The sequence below is a fragment of the Cavenderia fasciculata genome, assembly GCF_000203815.1.
Source record: "Cavenderia fasciculata unplaced genomic scaffold Scf_Dfasci-F-a-25c12.r2-5, whole genome shotgun sequence".
Taxonomy (NCBI): Eukaryota; Evosea; class Eumycetozoa; order Acytosteliales; family Cavenderiaceae; genus Cavenderia; species Cavenderia fasciculata.
Window position 1 is genome coordinate 982,092 of NW_004457729.1, and position 19,215 is coordinate 1,001,306.

Consider the following 19,215-nt stretch of genomic DNA (forward strand, 5'->3'; position numbering starts at 1 on the left):
AACCAGAGAATCAAAAACACAAGAATAAAATTATCATTTTTATTCTTTCAAATAGGGTACCTACCCTACACCTTTTTTTTTGTAATTATTATTTTTACACATTTATTTATTTATTTATTCTTATTCTTAAGAAGTCATACATAATAATTTACTAATCATGCTCTCGCCACTGCCACTAGTGACTTGGCAGAGATAGTTGGCATATTCAAAACCAACAGTCACTTGATTTGTAAATGATTGATGAGAAAATGTAATTTCATTGATTCTTGATGTTCTGGTAATCATCGAGTCTCTAGATGGAGGATCAATCCAGTCGTACTTGTCCCAGTCACAGTTAATCAATCTTGGCATTTCACCTACGTATCCCTCTGCATCTTTTAAAAGAAATCTGAAATTGGTGATTTCTTGGTTCAATCGATTTTCATTGATATGGTATACTCCCTTTTCAGCCCATACATGATAAACGAGGGTTTGAACTGCCAATTGATTTTTAAAGTGTTGTTTGAGAGCGTTGAGATTACATGAACCAAGGTTAATGCCCTTGACTGTTTTGTTTGCTCCCATAATACCCAATCTTGCGTTGATTATACGTTCGGCAAAGTGGAGAAACTCTACCAAATTCACCTGCTCCACATATTTGAATAATTCACCAGTCGTCATTTGAATAGTACCGTTCATGTCTTGGGGAATGTTTGATTGCGATGATGAAACAGAATACTTTGGAGTGAATTTAACCCTTACATCGTCCTCTTTCAAGTGCGTCACTTCATGTGAATGCATGCTTTTGGGTTCCTATCGATAGATAGATAGAAAGAAACTTTGTTAGTTTGCATATAAATAAAAATAAAATTCTATACATACAGTTGCTTTATTGTCATAAATTGTAATTAATGCGTGATCTTGATACAAGAATGGAAAATCTTTGATATTGCCAAGTTCTTTACCATCCAAACATTTCCCAACCTTTTCAATGTCAATTTTTTTGGTATCTGGTTCGTTGATCTTTTGAGTACTAATTTGAACAAGATTAAATGTTCTTTGTTTAGGAACTTTAGTGCGTTCTGGTTTTTGAGGCACTTTTGTTCAGAATTGATATAGAATAGAAGGATAGGTAATTAATAATTAATTATTGAGTAATCTATGTATGTATGTACATTGAAACATACCAGCAGTAGAAGAAGTTGATTCAGACATGACTATCAACAAACAAATATTTTGTTCTATCTATTTAGATAAATATCGAATAAATGAATGAATGTCCCAATTTCGACATTCTCGTTTTATGTATCATACCAAAATATATTAATTAATTTTACTTTAACGACAAGAACCGAACTTTACATGTAGGTGGTCCTGAGGTTTCAGTTCAACTACAAGTATTAAAAATAATACGATTATTGTAGCTATGATGATGATGATGATCAACACAACTCTCTATCTTATATATAGAGAGAAGAGAGAGAGATATATATAGAGAGAGATAAAGATGTACAAAATGAATCTTCAAATTACGATATTGGTTGTAGTTGCAATGATAATGACGATCGGTCATATAAATGCACAAACATGTCTAATTAACAATGGTATGCTTCCAGCATCAGGTGCATGTCTTGGTCCATTACAAAGAGCGGTTGTTAGATTATCGAGTTCTAGCACAAACCAAGAATGTCCTCCCAATCAAGTTCGATTCAATATTGACGGTGATGAATCTAGAGCAATGGTATGTGTGGTGACAACCAAACAATAGTTAAATTTATCATGTGACATCTTTGTAACTAAAGTTTATATTATTTACATTTTTATAAAACTACTCTACTATCTACTATCTACTATCTACTTTCTACTTACTACTTACTTCTTTAGTGTGGAGAATGTGTACCTGGTACATCGGGAATAGAGTCACCTGGTATGTGCGGAATGAACGAGTATTGTAACGATAATGGAGTGTGCACTTCACTGCAGTCACATCCTCTACTCGATAGTATGTGTCCCCAAGAGACCGACAATAACAATCCAACGCTTGGATGGTGTGGACCAGGTCTACATTGTTACAGTCACCGTTGCCAAGTATGTCTCGAGGGATCGGTTGACAATACCGACGGCAAGATGTGTATAAAAGGTGAATGGACCTACTCGTCGTGGGATCAATTCAAATATGCTATCGACCCAACAACTCTATTTATCTTTATCATCTTCTTGCTGGTTGCATTGTACATTGTCTACTCGCTGTCTCGATCTCTACTACCCAATGCAAAGGAGTGGAAGAGTCTTGGTCGTTGGGTAACCAAAAAGACAAAGAAAGTGATTCCTACTAAATCAAACAATAATAACAATAGCAACTTTTCAACTAAAAGATCAATAACTAAACAACAACAACAACAACAACAACAACAAAGAGATGGTGACTATAATAATAATGATAATGATTACGGTCAAGATGGTGCTGACGGTATTGAGCTGCAAGATTATCACCATCATAATTAAATTAATTAAGGAGAGAGCTCTCTGAAGAAATAGAGTAAATAAAAAAAAAAAAATTAAATTAAAAAAAAAATTGGATTCTTGGTAGATGTTCGAACTTGGCGCGCAAATTCATTCATTCGTTGTTTGTTCAACTCTTTAATAATTATATATTTATATCTATATCTATTATAGTCACTCTTGTTATTTATTTGTATAGATTGACTAAAAGTAATAGTATTATATTATATATTATAGATAGAGATAAAAAAAGATTAATAGATAGGATAGATAACAAATATCATCATCATCAACATGGAGACATCTACAACATCAACTACAACAACGAATTCATCTACAACATTTAACGGTGCACAGATGTTTAAGAGACTGCGTTTGTTGTATGATTCATGGGAGAATACAGAGAATGAACCATTGTGGAAATCATGTGATGCTGTAGTGTTGGCTCTCGGCAATGCAGACGACAACAACCCATACCAAAAGACTACTACCCTTCAAACTTGGTTGTGTGGTTATGAACTCAAAGAAAGTGTCATTGTCTTTTTAAAAAAGACTATTCATATCATTTCAAGTCCAAAAAAGAGTATGTAGAATAAGAAAGGAAGGAATACACAACAACAAACAAGACGACACAACAACAACAAGACGACGACCACAATGACGATAAGAGAATGAGATACTAACATTCATATTATCTTTACTTTCAGTTCAATTATTTGAATCTACTACCAAGCCAACCGATGTAGTATTCAACGTTCAATTCCAGTATCATACTGTCAACAATGCAGATAATAACAAGAAAAACTTTGATTTAATATTTGAAGAAATTAAGAAATCAAAGACTGGTGTATGTACATTAATGAGGGACATCGATGGTGAAGTTTACTTACTTTTTATATTATATAGAAAAACGTTGGTGTCATTATAAAGGAAAAGTTTATTGGTGATTTTGGTAAAGCATGGAGTGAAGCACTCGAACAATCAGGATTGACCAAGATAGATGTTACAATGGGATTGGCATCATTATTGGCTATTAAAGATGCACAAGAATTGGTATGTTATAAATAATACATGAGACAGAAAGACATCTATATCTCATTTACTTATTCTTTTCTCTTTTCTCTTTTCTTTTTTTATTTATTTTAGAAACATATAGCAACATCAGCAAAGATTTCAGATAAAATATTAAAGAGTCATTTATTACCAAAGATTGAATCGATTATTGATAAGGAGGAAAAAATGTCTCATAACAAGCTTACAGATTTCACAATTGATGTCTTTTCACATCCCGAAAAGATCAATGCCAAGTTATCGACAGATACTGTCGACTATGCCTACACACCATTTATTCAAAGTGGTGGAAAATATGAGCTCAAGCTCAGTGCAACCAGTAACGATGATGACTTGCACTTTGGCACCATGATTGTGTCACTTGGTTCACGTTTCAAGAGTTACTGTTCCAATATTGCTCGTACCTACTTTGTCGACCCAACCAAAGAACAAAAACAAAATTACATTCTTTTGCTCAACGCTCAAAGCGTATTGATCAAGAATCTCAAGGCTGGTGCCAAATTAAATACAGTCTATGATAATGTAGTTAAATTCATTGAAGAACAAAAACCTGGCATGTCAAAGTTTTTCCTTAAAAATTGTGGTTATGGTGTAAGTAAAAGATCAAAAGATCAAAAGATCAAGAGGCAAAAGAAAATGAATCAATATATATATATTAATCAATTTATTCATACATTTTTATTTTCTTTTAGATTGGATTAGAATTTCAAGAATTATATTCAGTTATTTCATCAACCAATCAAAGAGTGATTAAATCAGGTATGGCATTTAATATTATGGTTGGTTTCCAAAATCTTGAAAATCCAGATGCCAAGGATGAAAAGTGTAAATTATATTCAATGATGATTGCCGATACTGTTGCCATTGAAGAGGATGGCAAGGTCAATGTGTTTACACAAGAGAGTCAAAAGAAACCAAGTGAAGTATTCTACACAATGAATGATGAAGCTCAAGATGACGAAGAAAAGGAAGATCTCTTGGAAATGACCGATGAACTTAAAGCTGTTGCAGGTAAAACAAGACAAACAAAACAAAAATCAAGAACTATTGAAGAAAAAAGAAGAGATCATCAAGTATGTAAAGGAAAAGGAAAAGAAAGTAAATATTACTTTACTAATTATTATTTATTATTTATTTAATTTTGTTTAGAACATGTTGGCACAAAAAAATTTAGAAGAAACTGAAAATAAGATTAGAATGATGGAAAATAAGAATGGTACAGGAGAAAAGGATCAAAAGTCTGCAGTTGAATTGGATTATAGCAGTTATAATGAGAATCTAAGACTTTACAATTCCGTTGGAAACTATCCAACCGATGTTGTAAAGAACAAAATTACCATTGATTCAAACAAGGAAGCAGTTCTTTTACCAATCTATGGGTACATTGTGCCATTCCACATTTCAACCATCAAGAATGCCAGCAAGACTGAAGACTATTTACGTATTAATTTCAACGTGCCAAATACATTGACCGAGGAACAGATCGAGTCTATCAGTGTGCCACAGTCACTCTTTTACATTCGTGAGTTGACCTTCCGTATCCAAGACCCCAAGTCACTCACCAACACGGTACGTCTCATCAAAGAGTTGCGTAAACGTGTCACCACCAGAGAGACAGAGAACCGTGAAAAGTCGAGTTTGATCGCACAAGAGAAACTCATCTTGACACGTGGCAGATTCCCCAAGTTGAACGATGTCTCGATCCGTCCAACTATTGCCGGTCGTCGTACACTTGGTAATCTCGAAGCACACGAGAATGGTTTCAGATTCAATCCAACTGGTATCAAGGATAAGACTCCAATCGACGTTCTCTACAAGAACATAAAACACGCTCTCTTTCAACAAGCCGAGCAAGAATCGATTGTACTCATCCATTTCAACTTGCACGATGCTTTGATGATCGGTAAGAAAAAGGCCAAGGACATTCAATTCTTTACAGAAATCTCTGAAATGTCTCAATCGTTGGATGTTGGCAGCAGATCGTTCCGTGATGAAGAAATGGAAGAACAACGTGAACACCAAATCAAGGGCAAGTTGAATGGCGAGTATGCTCAATTTGTCAAGCGTGTCGAAGAGATTGTTCCAGGAGGCATGGAGTTTGATATTCCATATCGTGATCTTGCCTTTTACGGTGTGTCCAATGTCACCACTACCCTCCTTCAACCAACTGTTCATTGTTTGGTCAGTATCCATGAAGTCCCATTCTTTGTCCTCACCCTCGACGAAGTTGAAATTGCTTGTTTTGAACGTGTCAGTCGTGCCCTCAACAACTTTGATCTCGTCTTTGTCTACAAAGATTACAACAAGGTTCCAACTCGTATAAGTATCATTCCACGTCAATATTTTGAAACTATCAAGGAATGGTTGGATCAAATCAACATTAAATTCTATTTGTCCGAAAGAAATCTTGTATGGAAGAAGATTATGGATTCAATCAAACAAGATTTGAAACAATTCAAGGAAGATGGTGGTTGGTCTTTCCTCGATCCAGAAGGTGATGAAGAAGAAGAAGAAGATGAAGGTGATGATGATTATGAACCTTCTGATTATGAACCAGAATCTGATTCTGTATGTAGATTGATTGATAAAAAAATAGGAAACATAACAAAAATACTAACCTCATTTCATTTATTAATTTAATTTACTAGTTATCATCTCAATCATCAGCATCTGATGAATCAGAAGATTCAGGTGAAAGTGAAGGTGAGGATTGGGATACACTCAATTCCAAGGCTGCAGCTGAAGACAAGAGAAAGAATTATGATGTCAATGCACCAGGTGGTGCTACCGGTGGTGGTAGTAGCAGTGGTGGTGGTAGCAGCAGCAGAGAAAGTGAACAAAAGAGAAAGAGAAAGTAAAAGTAACCAAACCAAAACCTGGAATCCAAACAATCAATTACAATTCAACTAAACTCATTAATTTCAAAATCATCTTTATTATCTTTTAAACAATCTAATAAATTTATTACAAATTCAAAGTTAAAAAGTAAAGTAAATCAAACAATACCAAATCAAGTAAATAATAACACCAATACCACCCATCGCCCAGGTGACCATTCGGTCGGGATTCATTGGGACACCGATGATAGATTTTTTTTACTCGTCTCCTATTATCCCGCCGAAAAACATTGGGTGTAGGAATCAAAATACAAGTGTGGGTTGTAATCTTTCAATTTGTCTTGGTGTTGTTATTATCATTCAAGATTATATAGATAGATAGATAGATAGATAGATATAATTATTTCATAAAGATAGATAAAATAAGAAGATGGGAGGAGCAGTAGATCCAGGAGCAAGTTATAGTAAAAAGACAGCATTCATTTATATATTCAACTTGGTTGTTGGTATTGGTGCACTTGGTCTCCCTTTGGGTGTAAGACAAGCAGGTATTGTACTAGGTACTTTGTTTCTAGCATTCTCTGGTTTCTTGGCGTATGTATATTGACTATATAGATAGAAAGAGGAGAGGGGAGAGAGGAAGATGATAGATGATCAGATGATCTAATCAATGACTATCTATGTTCTATAATATAATAGATATGTAACAACACAATGGATTATAGAAGCACAAGCAGCAGCCAACTTTATCTTAAAGACTAAAGAAGATGAGAATCAAGTTCTAATCAATCACGAATCATCACCACCCAACGTAGCAAATGATTTTGAAATTGTTCAACGTACCGAAGTAGGTTTCATGGCAAAGCTATTTCTCGGTGATATAGGTCATAAGATATTCTATGTTATTTTAATTGTATGAAATCAAAGAAACAAATTTATTATATTATATTATATTTATTAATAATTTGATTTTGATTGTTATTTTTTCTAGATTTATTTATTTGGTGATTTAGCTATTTATGCAGCAACAGTACCAACTAGTTTGGCAACTGTTACTGGTGGATTTTCGATTGGATCAATTCATTTTACCGATGATTCTGTTTATTACTTTTATCTTGTACTCTTTGCAATGTTTGTCGTACCATTTTCAATGTTTAACTTTCAAAAGACAAAATACCTCCAAATTGCTACACTCTTTACTCGTAACTTGGCATTCTTTTTAATGATTATCCTAGCCATCATCTATATTGCCCAAGGTAATGGTGCCAAATCAAGTGAACTTCCAATGTTTGATATAACTCATCTACCAAAAATGTTTGGTGTTTCAATTTATGCTTTTATGTGTCATCATTCTGTATGTAATCTCCAATATTTATATAAATATATATATATATAGAGTAGTGTATTAATATATATATATTTTTTTATTTTTCAGTTGCCATCAATTATTACACCAATTGAAAAAAAGAATAGATTACCATATCTTTTAGGATTTGATTTCATTGCTATTTTCATTGCCTATGCTACATTGTGTATTACTGCTATGTATGCTTTTGGAAATGTAACCAATCCAACATGTACTCCAAATAATATTCATACATTTATTCCATGTACTATTCAATCACTTTATATTTTTAATTTTTCTTCTTATAGTAAGTGTTAAACCAAACCAAATCAAATCAACCTCCAATCTATACTATATTTATTTATTATTCCTTTTAATTTTAATTTATTTTTTAGATATTAAAATATTTGCAGACTTTTTAGCATTATTCCCTGTATTTACATTATCAACCAATTATATTTTAATTTCAATTACCCTTAGAAATAATTTAATGCAATTGATTAAATACAAAGAGGATACATCTAGACAGTTCCTGCGTGGAGCTATCTTTTCAGTGGTATCATCTCTTGTTCCAATTGGCATAGCATTCATCACTAGAAATGTAGATTTCCTCGTCAGCATTACCGGAGGCTATGGTGGTTTGGGTATCATGTTTATCATGCCCTGTCTGATTTCATACTACTCAAACAAGATGTTGGAGAGAGACTACAATATTAGCAACCCATATAAATCTGTGTTTTCAAAACCAGAGTTTTACATTACTATTCTCGTAATTAGTGTAATCTCCCTCGTCCTCACCACCTATAATCAAGTAATCAGTCATATGAATTAATAGTATCATCATCATCATCATCATCATTTGCAAGATTATCATAATAGAATAGCCAGCTAGCAATCAATCAACCAATCAATCAAAAACCCAATTATACAAACCAATAAAATTCAATGTAGATCACATTCTCTCTTATTGTATCATCCATAGATATGCCTACCATACCACAATACATATAAATGCAATTAATTTAATTTACATCAAAGATCCATGGAGATGGGTTGGGATTGAGTGGGGGGGTCACCAATCAGAACACCTTAAAAAGATCAGCCTGATTTTTAATTCATTTTTAAAAAAAACAAAGGGGTGCGCTCCTCCCTTTTAAAATTTCCCCGTCCTCGGTATCTTTAATCTCAATCAAACAACAAGAGACAGACAGACAATTCAATAACAATAGTCATTCATTCTCACTCATTGCTCTTTGCATTATCATCATCATCATCATCATCGTTCCTATAAACTATTTTATCTAATTTAGAGAAAGAAAGAGAGAGAGAAAAAGGGACTATAATATATTAAAAAAAATGGATTCTAAGGTGTGTTTATTTAAACAAGATAGTATCTATCTTTAAAGATATGGATATATATATATATAGAATATTAATACTATTTATATGTACAGGAGATACAATGGGCAAAGAAACTATTATTAGATCGTAAACAATTAAGTTTTGAATCGTTTGATGATTGGAAGAATGGAGTGTTGTTGCTAAACATATTAGAGATTATAACGGCAAAGAAACTGCCGTCAAAGGGGTACCCCAACCCAAGAAGCAGAATTCAGTCGATTGAGAACATCAACATTTCTTTTGCCTTTATGGAGTCGTCTGCATTGATGCTTCCCAAGTGCTCACCACAAGACTTTGTCGATGGCAATGAAAAGAGTATTCAAAGTATCATCTACAGACTCTACCTATTGTCAACGGGAAAGACAAGTTCTGCATTATTCTATACTACAAAGCAGCAGCAACCTACTACCAGTACTGGTAGTAGACATATTAATAATACACCAGTCAACAGTAGAGGAATGATTCATTCAGAATCAACAGATAGTTTGGGTTTTGAACCTATCCTCAATAGTATTAATTCTATTATTAATACTCTCAATAATAATAGTAACGGTAATAATAATAATAATACTGGTGCAGTGGTTGCAACGGTTGCTGGTAGTCGTGATCAACAACAAGAACTGTCAATGTCATCGATGGGAGCTTCTTCTTCTTCTTCAACCTCATCCCCAATATCATCCACATCCACTACACCAATTCCAAGATCAACATCAAGTGATTTTAAACAATATTCATCAAACAAACCAAACTTATCACCCGCTATCCCATATAATAATAGCAATACAACGACAATACCTCCAAGACCTCTCTCGCGTCCACCTTCTATTCAATCACTTGATTCTTCATCATCCAATGAAATCAAGAAATCACCATCAATCAATTCATTGTCACCATCCAGTTCACCTGAAAAGGATTCGAGTATAAAGAGATGGAGAACAATCAATCAAAAAGATAGACCACAATCTGGTACTGGATTTAATCTTGCTGGATCTAGAACCAGTTTTATCGATATGAAATCAGGCAACTCTCATGATTTTAGAAAGAGTTTGGCTCAAGAGTTGGAACAAGCTGACAGTAGTCTCTCATCTAGCACAATCACTCCAACGATTCAACAACAAAAGCAATCGGCATGGTTCTCAACCAAAGCAGGTAGTACCGATAAATTGGTTAGAAGAAAAGTATATTTAAAACAAATTATCGATACTGAAAGATATAGTGATCCTGAACTATTACCAACCATTATTCGTTGTCAATGTATTGTTAGAACTTGGATTGCAACTAGAATTGTTAAAAAAAGAAGTATGTCAAAAAAAAAGAATTGAAAAGAAAAAGATATTAATACTTTGATCTTTTTTTAGTTAAATTCCATAATCATAGAAATAGAGTATTTAAAGAAATATTATCATCAGAAGAGAATTATATGGGAGGAATTGAAATGATTGTAAATGTGTTTTATCAACAAGTTGTTTGGAATAATAAGGTGTCACCAACTCCATACTTGACCCAAGACCAGATAAACACTATCTTTTCAACAGTCAAGGAAATATATTCTTTCAACAGAGAGTTGATTACCCGACTACGTGAACGTTCAAAAAACTGGGATCATCGTCAAAAGATTGGTGATATTTTTGTGACACTTGCTCCATACCTCAAACTGTACAAGACCTATTGTCTAAACTATGACACTGCCATTGAATGTCTCCAACAAGCCAAGAAAAACGAGACATTCAAGTTGTTTATCAAGGCTTGTCTAGACCACCCCGAAAACAATATGAAGCAGAGTCTCGAGTCGCTGCTCATTACGGTCGTGCAGAGAATCCCAAGATACATTCTCTTGTTGCAAGATTTCTATCGTAATACTTGGAAAGATCATTGTGACTATGACAGTTTGGCATTGGCACTCAAGAATGTGCAACAGGTTGCCGACGAGGTCAATTCATCCATCAAGATGGCCGAGTCGCAGAGCAAGGTGTTGGAGATCCAGAGATCTCTGATTGGATGGGATGAAGAGGCCGAATTGGTTCGTCCATCACGTCACTTTATCAAACAAGGGTTGGTCTATCAGTGCCAGCTCGATCAGCGATTCCAAAAGGACAAGGAGGAGCTTGTCTGCTTTTACTTTAACGATGCCATTTTGTTGACCGAGAAAAAGGCCGACAAGTATCAACTCAAATTCTTTTTCGAAACTGCACATCTCCGTGTCAAAGACGTTGAGGACAGTGCTGTCATCCAAAACGCTATCCATCTCATCTACAATGGAACCACTGCCTTTGTATCACTCCACACCCCAGAGTTGAAAAAAGCAATGATCCAGTTTATCGATAAATCAAAACCAAGATCAAGTAGACTCACCGTTGATATTTCCGATGCATCCACTATCACAAACATGGCAAATAATGCTGCTTGGTTCACAGTTCAAATCAAGAAAACTGAAAGTAAAAAAATTCAAGGAAAGAAACCTTTTACTGTATTGTATACAAACAAAAATAATTTAATAATAATAATAATCTAATATATATTTTTATTTTTTATTAGGTATATTATATTGATATATTAAATGAAAGTACAGGAGAACAATATACAATAGAAAAACGTTATAGTGATTTTGATAGTTTAAATAACAAGTTGAAAAAGAAATTTTCAGATTCCAATTTGAAAGAATTGCCAAAGAAACATCTTTTAAATAACCTTGGTACAAACACGGTAGAGTCACGTAGAATCATGTTTGAGTTGTATCTGGTAGATTTGTTCCAGAAAGAGAATATTAAAAATAGTAAATACCTTTTGCAATTCATCTCTCCCAAAGCAAATCTTCAGAAATCAACTTCCCAATCTTCAATGGCCGATGAAGCATCATCAATTAATAATAATAATAATCCCTCCCTCCAAACTCAACTATCTGATGATAATTTAATTCACAATAACGAGGAAGAAGATTAACCATAATAATAAATTTGTATATATAAGTTTTTTTTTTTAGTAAACTTAATCTGATTAATGAGATTCAACCTTTCGCCTTGTGTAAAGAAGGAAGAAAATAAGGTGGGGTTCTGAGCCATAGGACGACGTATGAAAATAAGGTCAGGTTCTAGATGATTGATGACCCAAGGACCCATGAGAAAAGGCAATATCCCAGATGATGGATCATTCATAGGTTCGGGGCTATAGGTCATAGGTTCCAGGCGATGGATGACACGGGCATAGGTTCTGAGCTATGGGTCGTTCATAGGTTTTAGATGATGACTTGCTTGGATACTTGAAAGTTGTAGTTGGCGTCAAAAGTACGTTTAACTGAAAAAACGATCAATTGTATAACGATTGAATGAAAATCTGCCAACCATATTACTAGCAACTGTAAATTTGATCAATGATTTTGATTGAATAAAGTATTGTGGGTTGTATACAACCATATCGTCATCGACAACCAAGTATTCCACAGTATCATTGGCCAACATGGCAGTAAACATATCAGTTCCACCACTAATGAATCTATTGCCTGCAATATTTAAACTGGTGATGTACTTGTTGGCGAGTAGCCCACTCGACAATGCCTTTGATGCTCTGATTTGATTGTTTGCTATCGATAATACACGTATACTAGTGTTGGTCTCTAACAATACATTTAAATCTTCCAAGTAGACTTGACGCAAGGTCCCACGTTCCAAAAACAATTTGGTTACCATTGTATTTTGAGAGAGTGATACGAATAACCCATGGCAAATGAGGACTGGTAAAGAATAGAGTGCCAACATATCTACTTGGTTATTGGGGTTGGTCCAGACCGATTGAAACTGTGTCGAAAGCACAGCATTGGCAGAGAATGTTTTACATGTATTCCCAATACACAGGGTCTTTAGTGTGTTATTGTTGGCAAGTGTACTACAAAATGCTTCCCAATCCTTTAAACGATTCCCTTCCTTTACGGCGGGTGGGGATGAACGACACACATGATGATGATAATCGGAATAGTCATATTGGACGTGGCACAGTAGCAATTGAATATGAAGAGACTTGATATTTGGATTTGTAAGCAGTACACTACTGAGATCTTTCAAAGATATGTTACAGTTTTGTATTTGTACATGTTGGAGGGACCTGATTCTTTCAAACAACGGTTGAAATGACATTGATGACTTGGCAGTACAATTAAAATAAATTGGTTTTAATTGAGCTAGTAGATCGATTGTTTCCAATCTTCCATCATAGAATGTATTTAATGACAGGTTGAAATTGATTGTTCTGTCTGTATCTTCATCCCATACAATATCATTTCTACCTTTGTCAATTAATTGATCCTTTTCCTCTTCCTCTTCTTCCTCGTCGTCGTCATCATATACTAATGTCATATCCACATCTACTATTGTAATTGATGGATACCTATTGTAGATTGATTTCAATGTTGCCAATAATGACTTGTCTAGTTTTGTTTGAATAACCAATCTTCTGAGACTTGTAAAAGAGTCCAATAATTCAATTTGTTGTTGAGTGTATACTTTTATCTCTTGTTGTTTTGGTTTCCACATGATTGTTTGAATGTATTGTTTACTGTATATTGAGTGGTTTGATTCTATTGGTTGGATAAATGAATGATCTAAATCCTTCATGTACCAAGTTGTGACTGCTTGCTGAACGATTTGAAACCAACTCTTTGACACCAATGCCAACTGCCTCCACACTGACTGATTGTACAATCTCTCAAACTCTTTTGACTCGTCTACCTCGTTGCAGTTGTATCTCCTATCATTGGTACCCATGTAGAACAATAGACACTCATTGTTGGTGACGAATGCCTTTTCCTCTACGATTGGATTAGAGTACTTTTTCTTTTGCAATAGAGATGGTTTGGATGTACACTCTTTTAATCTATTTGCTTTGATTGAACATTCATCTTTAATAAATAGATTAACAATAAGTTTATGTATATAATGTGATAAATAAATAGTTGTTGGTAAAGTAGATGATGAAGATGTAGATGAAGAACTGGTTGTCATCTCCTCCTTTTGTTAACCAAATAGAGAGTGATTATTGTTTTTGTGTATTATAACACAAGTATGTTTATGTAAACATGTTTGTTTGGTACTCAACTACACGTAACATATATTTGTTAAAAGGAGAAGAACGGACTGTCTCTTCACAAGCTTTTGTGCAAACGACAGGTCTTCGATGAAAATAAGAATCGAAAATAATTTAATATTTTCTTTTAATTTTTTTTATTTAAATCTATCGCACCAAGATTAGATTTTTTTCTTTCATTCATTCAAACATCTTACAACTATAGTTCATAGTATCTCTCTCTCTGTAACAATATATATATAATATAATATAAACATCATCATAACAATGAAAGAAAAGGATTCACTTGAAGATACAGTCATCGATAAAGCGACAACAAAATCATCATCATTACCTTCTTCACCACGCACTTCATTTCAATTCATTGAAGAGTAGGTTTCATTCATTCATTCATTCATTTATTTATACTTTAGGGTGTTGTATTGACAGTTAATACCTACTCTACTCTACTCTTTAGATTACATACATTCTTTCATAAATTTGGATACCCAATCTATTTTGGTAGATTGTTTTATTGGGATGATACACATGTGCTCGATCCTCATTCATCATTATCTGTACAGTTTGATGTAGAATTGGCAAAGTTTATCATTGCTCTCATTGTATTTAGAACTAAAGTAATCGGAATCTATTCACCTTCAATCATTGAAACTGTAGCATCAATGATTTCTTCAAATGTTAAATTCAATAATGTTGTAACTGATAACAACAACAATAATAGTAATAATAGTAATAATAGTAATAATTTAAATATAAAAATATCAATTGATGAACATTTAATGGTTAGTTCATTTGCAAATGTTGAAGCCATTACATCAATCAATAACCCTGGATTATTTTCGAGTGTCTATGGTGCCATTCACATTGGATCATTGTTATTGCAAACATTGTATAATGAATACTCGTCACTCAAGAATTGGAAGTCATTGGTGCCGAGTAAATTCATCGAGGCCAATACATCGACCGACAAAATGGTGTCGCCAAGCATCCCGTCGTTCAACTCGGTGTCGGTGTTTCAGGCCAGTCATACGCGCACATATGACCTCTTCCCAGAACTCAACCTTTTCTTGAAGCAGTGTGTGGCACGTGTTGAAAAGGACTCGATACTACCTGCCTACTATAGCCACGACACGGTACGACAAAAGGAGGAGGGTGCCTACTTGTACAACAGCTCACTCGGACCCATCCAAATTGGCGTGCCTCCCGAGACCATCAAAACATCACTCAAGAAACAAGAGCAGGTACCACAGGTGTACGTGCTGCCACATATTCTCTCGTCGCACGGTGTGTCCTACTCTGAGGTGGAGTTTCCCATCTTTTTCAACTTTTTCATCAACAAGGCTGCAACCAACCCACTTCGACGTGTGGTCATGGTTGGAGCGGCCGAGCAGTTGGAGCGCATCCGAACCATCTTTAAAGAGAGTATGTTTGGTCCAGACACAATCTACATCAACGATGAAATATGCGATGCCAAGAAAGCGTCTGGTTACGCGATTGACTTTCCAGCCGAGCGTCAGTCACTTGCTTTTCATCGCGAGGGAAAGGGTGAGACTACTATAGACGACTTTTTAGTCTTCTCACCATACGACCAGCAAGGCAAGGCAGAGATCTCGTTGCCATCGGTTGCCGACCCCTCCCAAAACACATCCGTCACAATTGTCAACAAGTCTGGCCTCGTTTGCTTTTACGAGCAAGGTGCACTCAAAGGATTGGTAGATTCAACGATTCAACCTTCATCCACTCCCCACCTCAACTATGGAAGTCCGCTGTTCCATCACCAAACCAACAACAACAACAACAACGTAGAGCTGGGCAACACAGAGCCACACGTTGTTGTCACATCTTCTAAATTCCGTCCACCCACATTTGGTCTGTCGTTCCTTGGGACGAGTCATGGGTTTGATCCGTACGGTCACACAACCGGCTTTATTATTTGGATCAACGGTAATGGTATCCTGGTCGATCCACCTATTGGAACAACCACATACCTCAAATCAAAAGGCATCTCTCATAAATTAGTCGATCAAGTCATCTTGACGCATTGTCACTCGGATCACGACAGTGGAATATTGCAAAAGATTGTCGAGAGTGAAAAGATCACCATCTTTACAACCAAAACAATCAATGAAAGTTACAAACGAAAGGCTAAAGCTCTAACTGGTATAGAATCCATTTCAGATTATTATAATTGGGCTCCTGTCCCTATTGGTGAAAAAATTAGAATTCAAGGTGCTGAATTTGAAGTATGTAAAAAGAAAAGAAAAAATGAAAGAGAATTAAATTAGTTTCTAAACTTTTTAATTTATTTAATTTTTAGTTTGATTATTCATATCATACAATTCCAACTATAAGATTTAAAGTATCATTTTGTGGAAAATCAATTGCCTATTCATCGGATACAAAATATTGTCCAGAGAGTTTGAGTGATTTGGTTAGAAAAGGAGTCATCAATGAACGTAGAGAATCAAGTCTTAGAATGTTTGTTTTCGATGCAGATGTTATGATACACGAGTGTGGTGTGCCACCTATTCATACATCGATCGAAGCATTAAACAATTTGACAGAGTCTATCAAATCTCGTTTGTTGGTTGTCCACACTTCACGTATTCCAGATAGAATCGAAAAGGTGGTCAATGGTCAGCAGGTTTCAATCAAGGTTGAGGGGTTGAGAATCCCCAATGTCGGTTTGGAGAATACCATTGCCATTCCTGTTGGTGACTATTACGAAGGTTACTCGCGAGCAGTCAGCCGATTCAAATTAATGTCAAATAGCTTCTACTTTAGACATGTTCCACCATCCATGTTGTTTAAAATATTCAATGCCATGTCAGAGGTGAATGTACCGGCGGCGACCACTGTCATTCAAGCTGGAGAGTCATGTGACAGATGCTACTTGATCGAAAGTGGATGTGCAGACGTATTGCTCCCGAGCGACAAGGATATACTCCACAAGCATCATTTGCATTATTTCGATAGTCCGACATTGGATAGTGTTGGAGGTGATCTACAACAAATTAAAGAATTGGAAATTAAAGTAGAAAAACAACAGCAACAACAACAACAACAACAACAACAAAAAGGGGAAAGTCATTCATCAGATGAACATCAACCAAATCATGAAGCTGTCGATCAATCCAATACAAGAGGTGATTCTAAAGTGATTGGACAGTTTATACCTGGTGATACATTTGGTGAAAATGCACTTTGGAAACAACAGTCGAGGAGAGCAGCGACCGTGATTGCCAGTTCAGACATGAAGCTGCTTTCCATCACCAATGACGATTTCCTTCGTATTCAAAAGGAACATCGTGATGAACAAGTCATGGACCTGTTGACCAATGACCTTGAAAAGATTAAAACCTACTCGCCCTTTCTCTTTTTCGTCCTCTCCAAGGCATTCCCATTCTCTCAGCTACAATTGACCAAGGAGCAGATTGACTATTTTGCAGCAGCAATCGACAGCGAAGTAGTATTCCAACAAGGTTCGGTTATCATCCGAGAGAATGATAATGACAACTCACTCTACATTATTAGAAAAGGTAAAGTCACACTCTCAAAGGGTGACGTCGAATTCAAGACACTCTCCAAGGGTGAATGCTTTGGCGAAATCTCATTGCTCCTTGGTACCACTAGATCATGTACTGCCAAGGCTGCAGAAAATCACACCCATCTTCTCATTCTCAAAAGAGACGGATTCCAATCGATTCTTGATCGTTATCAGCACATCAAATATAACCTCACTCAACTTGTAGAACAGAGATTGGGTTCTCTTGAACAATGGAAGAATTCCTAGGAATAAATAAAGAAAGAGAGTTATTGTAATAATATAATTTAAAATTGAAGATAGTCCACATTGCTCGATGATTGAAATGTTTGGGTATTATTATTATTATCTCGAATTCGAATAAGCATTTAAAGTGGAAAGTATTGTTAATGAAATAAACTATTTACATGTCTCTCTTGGCGATGAACCAAATTTATTGTTGTACAACTTCTGGTGGTTGTGGTGGTTGTAGTTTTCTTCCAGGATTCTTGGTTGCAAGTACCTCTTTAGACATTTTGGTAAAGTTGAATTTGCCAGTGGCAAAGTCACGGTAGTCGACAGGGGAGAATTCTTCGCATTCTTTACAATCCATCCATGATACTGTCTTGTCGTGACCCTCGTTGTGGTGGAATGCACAGAGAGTGTAGCGTTCGTGACCATGTTGACACTCGTACTTGTCATAGTTTCTCTTTTGACACACCCAATTACCGGTAACACTCTGTCTTGATCAACTTTACACCTTTTGATGTGCCCCAATCGCACAGTCCACACGGTAGTTCCACGCGGACGACGAGTCGATTCAGCAGCTGGCTTCTTCTTTGAAACCTTGGCAGCAGGTAAATTGGTTTTATATTTTTGAAGTTCAACTCTGAACTGAACACACAAAAGAATTATGTTGTTGGATACCAGCAAATGGAATTGGAACAAACTGCTACTATTCCTCCCAACACATTCATTCATTTAGACAAACAATTAGTTTCTTCTACTGTACAATCTTTGCTCCCCCTTTGTACAACAATATTAGTTTAATTAAATAAATAAAGAAATAAAGACACAAGATTTAAAAATCTTGAGAATATCCCACTAAAATCATTTATTTATTTATTATTAGATATGAAAAGAAATTTCATTTGATTGCTTGTTTAAAAAAATATCTCTTTACTGGGATTTGGCGACCTCATTTTGTCTACGACCCTCGGTAATGATGGCCTCACTCATTACACAAAAATTTTATTCGGGGTTGTGGGTGCGAAAATAGCTATGAAAAAGCTTGGATACCTAAAACTACTCCCTTGGTTCAAAGTTTTTTATCACTCGATTTTTTAAGTAACATTATCTTACACCAATATATCTTCAATCATGTGATCGAGTACACAAATGTTACATACCTATCATTCATAATATTGATTATTATTCAACTAGATAATAAAGAGATATATATATATATTTAAAGATAATATACA

The 19,215-nt window shown here is 35.2% G+C and overlaps 7 protein-coding genes across 7 annotated transcripts; 4 read left to right on the plus strand and 3 right to left on the minus strand.

Moving 5' to 3' along the window:
- Window positions 1–126: 126 nt before the first annotated feature.
- Window positions 127–1,194, minus strand: DFA_00706 (uncharacterized protein; the record flags this gene model as incomplete). The annotated part of the gene is made up of 3 exons (XM_004358634.1): window positions 127–792; window positions 862–1,076; window positions 1,167–1,194. The coding sequence occupies 3 exons, from the start codon at window positions 1,192–1,194 to the stop codon at window positions 127–129; spliced, it is 909 nt and encodes a 302-aa protein (XP_004358691.1).
- Window positions 1,195–1,495: 301 nt separating this feature from the next.
- Window positions 1,496–2,484, plus strand: DFA_00707 (uncharacterized protein; the record flags this gene model as incomplete). Its single annotated transcript, XM_004358635.1, has 2 exons — window positions 1,496–1,720; window positions 1,864–2,484. 2 exons carry the CDS (start codon window positions 1,496–1,498, stop codon window positions 2,482–2,484), a joined length of 846 nt encoding a protein of 281 aa, XP_004358692.1.
- A 291-nt stretch (window positions 2,485–2,775) lies between these two features.
- On the plus strand, window positions 2,776–6,410 carry spt16 (FACT complex subunit SPT16; the record flags this gene model as incomplete). The annotated part of the gene is made up of 7 exons (XM_004358636.1): window positions 2,776–3,064; window positions 3,189–3,328; window positions 3,388–3,534; window positions 3,628–4,143; window positions 4,245–4,625; window positions 4,702–6,120; window positions 6,201–6,410. 7 exons carry the CDS (start codon window positions 2,776–2,778, stop codon window positions 6,408–6,410), a joined length of 3,102 nt encoding a protein of 1,033 aa, XP_004358693.1.
- Window positions 6,411–6,819: 409 nt separating this feature from the next.
- gxcAA (pleckstrin domain-containing protein) lies at window positions 6,820–12,075 on the plus strand (the record flags this gene model as incomplete). The annotated part of the gene is made up of 10 exons (XM_004358637.1): window positions 6,820–6,983; window positions 7,089–7,302; window positions 7,381–7,743; window positions 7,825–8,041; window positions 8,130–8,385; window positions 9,045–9,102; window positions 9,189–10,434; window positions 10,494–11,602; window positions 11,671–11,858; window positions 11,910–12,075. 10 exons carry the CDS (start codon window positions 6,820–6,822, stop codon window positions 12,073–12,075), a joined length of 3,981 nt encoding a protein of 1,326 aa, XP_004358694.1.
- Window positions 12,076–12,422: 347 nt separating this feature from the next.
- DFA_00710 (uncharacterized protein) lies at window positions 12,423–14,126 on the minus strand (the record flags this gene model as incomplete). The annotated part of the gene is made up of 1 exon (XM_004358638.1): window positions 12,423–14,126. The coding sequence occupies one exon, from the start codon at window positions 14,124–14,126 to the stop codon at window positions 12,423–12,425; it is 1,704 nt and encodes a 567-aa protein (XP_004358695.1).
- Window positions 14,127–14,475: 349 nt separating this feature from the next.
- Window positions 14,476–18,001, plus strand: pdeE (cAMP/cGMP-stimulated cAMP/cGMP phosphodiesterase; the record flags this gene model as incomplete). Its single annotated transcript, XM_004358639.1, has 3 exons — window positions 14,476–14,579; window positions 14,714–16,451; window positions 16,526–18,001. The coding sequence occupies 3 exons, from the start codon at window positions 14,476–14,478 to the stop codon at window positions 17,999–18,001; spliced, it is 3,318 nt and encodes a 1,105-aa protein (XP_004358696.1).
- Window positions 18,002–18,185: 184 nt separating this feature from the next.
- Window positions 18,186–18,970, minus strand: DFA_00712 (uncharacterized protein; the record flags this gene model as incomplete). The annotated part of the gene is made up of 2 exons (XM_004358640.1): window positions 18,186–18,474; window positions 18,915–18,970. The coding sequence occupies 2 exons, from the start codon at window positions 18,968–18,970 to the stop codon at window positions 18,186–18,188; spliced, it is 345 nt and encodes a 114-aa protein (XP_004358697.1).
- Between the last annotated feature and the right edge of the window lie 245 nt (window positions 18,971–19,215).